At 39.0% G+C, this 3,103-nt stretch overlaps 1 protein-coding gene across 1 annotated transcript; it reads left to right on the top strand.

Annotated features, from left to right (window-relative positions):
* Positions 1-358: 358 nt before the first annotated feature.
* LOC101313728 (serpin-ZX-like) lies at positions 359-2,107 on the top strand. The gene is made up of 2 exons (XM_004304785.1): positions 359-575; positions 1,272-2,107. Exons 1-2 carry the CDS (start codon positions 359-361, stop codon positions 2,105-2,107), a joined length of 1,053 nt encoding a protein of 350 aa, XP_004304833.1.
* The last annotated feature ends 996 nt before the right edge of the window (positions 2,108-3,103 follow it).

The raw sequence follows: 3,103 nt of genomic DNA, 5'->3' as shown, positions 1-3,103 counted from the left end.
TTTTTTAAGGATAAAGTTAGATTTACTTAAGTTATATACAGTAATTGTTTTATCTTATTATGACGTGTCAAAAAATATTATATGACGGCTTCTTATTGGCCAAGGAGGACCACTAGGCATGTTGACGTGGTCCTCCTCGAGGATATATAGAAAATGAAATTGTCTTGAAATAATTTTGTTTTGAGATACAGTAATTCATTGGAAATTCAGGCTAGAATAAACTGCTTTCCTTTTCCAATTTGTATTTGGTATCCCTAAACCGATTGGAACCCTAGCCAATTCATTATATATAGCTCTTTACGCACTTCTCCATCCACAAATCCACACCAAGTTGATCCGAAGCAAACAAGCACCAGCCATGGATCTTGAAGCACTAGACATGGATCTCGAAGCAGACATGGACCTCGAAGCACTAGACATGGATCTCGAAGCAGACATGGACCTCGAAGCACCAGCCATGGATCTCGAAGCACTCCAAAAACCCATAAGCAATCAAACTGATGTGGCCATGAAGATAACAAAACAACTCGTTGAATCTGAATTCAAGAACAAGAACATGGTCTACTCCCAATGGCGTAGCTAGGTCATGATTTATACATATAATAATAAGTAAATTGTTGTAAAACAAAAGGAATAGATTGAGAAAGGAGAGAAACAACCAAGAGAATGAGAGAATATGTGTATCTTATTGAGTAGGGAACCATCTCTTATATAGAGATGAGGTCATGATCTAAATTACAATAACAACCCTAGTTGGCTAATTACAAGAATGCCCACTAAATAATAACTATTTACAACATAAATTACAATTTAAGGTTTGATGATCTTGATCAATATGAAGCCATGACTTGTTTTACTGTTTTAGAAATCTACTAACATAATAAAAACTTGTGGGCAGATCAAACAATCTCGCGTACAATCTCATCTTTTTTTTATTGGTTAATGACAATCTCATCTTGTTCTTTTTTTTTTTTTTTTTTTTTTTTTATGTATAGAGGGATTCTATTTATACATTGAAATATAATATATATGAAATCATCAACCAATTGATGTTCGTTGTCATAACCTCACAGGGTCATTTGAACCTTCTGGTTCTAATGTAGCTACGCCCCTGTCTACTCCCCTCTATCCATCCACATCGTCCTGAGCTTAATAGCCACCCGCACAAACAATCCCCAGTTCCTTTCTTTTCTCAACTCCAAGTCCATCGACGACCTCAACTCCCTCGCCTTCAATCTCGTCACTTCCGTGTTGGCCGACTCACCTAGCAGAGGCGGACCCACGTTTGAACTTCACAAACGGTCTCTGGGTTGATGAGTCTACTCCTCTTGAGGAATCATACAAAAAAGTTGCGTTGGATTCATACAAGGCGGCTCTGAACGAGATTCTTCCTCCTGGCTCAGTCCACACTGTGACGGGTCTCATATATGCAAATGCCTTGTACTTCAAGGCAACTTGGAACGACGATTACTTCCATAAACCACCAAAGTCGAAAGACCTTAAGTTTTATCTTCTGAATGGAGACTCAGTGAAGGGAGTGCCTTACATGACTAGTCGTCATGAACACTATATCGCTGTCTTTGACGACTATAAAGTCTTGAGTCTTCGTTACAGGAAATGTGCTCTGGAGGACTTTGACAATGGCACATATAAATTCGACCCTCGATCTTTCTCTATGTTGTGGCTACTTCCTGATGCAAGAGATGGGCTGCCAGCTCTGGCTGAGAGAGTTTGTTCCAAGCCCGGGTTCTTTGACCGCCATCTTAACTGTGAGAGTTTTACGAGTGTTAAGGTGAAGAAATTCTTGATTCCTAAATTTAAGATTTCGTCCCGGTTTGAAGCCGCGGGTGTTCTGCAGAAACTAGGGCTGGGGGGTGCTTGTGATTCAATGGTGATATTTCACGAATCTGTAATAGAGGTTGATGAAAATGGCACCACAGCGGCAGCAGCTACTTGTGCGCAAGAGGAAGAGAGCATGGGTTCGCCCACTAAGCCTAAAGTGATAAAAGAGTTTTTGGCTGATCACCCCTTCATGTTTCTCGTAAGGGAAAACTGCACGGGAACGGTTTTGTTCATTGGGCAGGTACTCAATCCTATTGCAGGCTGATTATCATTTGTGGGAAGACTTGCATATTCTTTCAATACTAGACTGTACACTGTAGTATGTCAATTTTCCTTGTTTGTTTGATTAGTTTGGGTTCTGTTTTTAGTTTAGTAGCCACTTAGCTAGTAGCTAGTACGTTGGTTTCTCATGAAATTGTTTATCTAAGACCAGTAATTTCAAGGGGTTGTCTTGAAATGTTGGAAATAAGACCAGGCTTATGCCTATTTTTATCCCGAATGAAATGGATTACGAAAGGTTCGATCAGAAAAAACTGTTACGATGATAGAAGGTACAGAGCTATCACATCACATTCTCATACTATGAAAATTATCTGTTTCGAACAAATAAATATTCAAATCAACTTTACATTCTCATAAATCCAAGATTTTAGAAGGTGCAGAGCTATCACATCACGAAAATGTAGTTGTTGTTCTTTTACTTATCATTATGATCTCCCTGCTATCAGAATAGCTTCACGTTTGCTATCCTTTGGGTGTGGAACTGAGCGAAAAAGTAGTAAGGGCTTATTCACCCCCTCTAGGACCTTCATAAACCATAAAGCAAGCATTTATCTCCAAAACTACAATTGCTATGAATCCTTTTTGTATCTAATACTGGAACCATGGCCTCCCGTAACAAAACTAGCTAGCTTTTCTTTTTGTGGATAAAGAAACTGGAAAAAATGATGCAAAGTTTAAGCAATACAAGTAGGTGGTGCGACTCATTTACCTCAGAAAGCTTCTACCCAGTAGATCAACAGGCATCAAACCTAGTAATCGAAAAACATGCATCAGACCTCCATCAAGCTAGAACAACACGTAAAGCCGTAAATCGATAGGAACCCTAGTAGTTATATATATGTACAAATGCCTTATCTATGAGATAATTCCTCCTGGCTCATATTTGCGAACCTTGTACTTCAAGGCAACTTGGACGACAATTACTTGAAATATTTTTGTTTTATTGTCTTGAAATATGAGTCCAGTCTAACTGGAGTCC

This window comes from Fragaria vesca, linkage group LG6 (assembly GCF_000184155.1).
Source record: "Fragaria vesca subsp. vesca linkage group LG6, FraVesHawaii_1.0, whole genome shotgun sequence".
In the NCBI taxonomy this organism is placed as follows: domain Eukaryota; kingdom Viridiplantae; phylum Streptophyta; class Magnoliopsida; order Rosales; family Rosaceae; genus Fragaria; species Fragaria vesca.
This window is presented reverse-complemented; position numbering and strand designations above follow the sequence as displayed.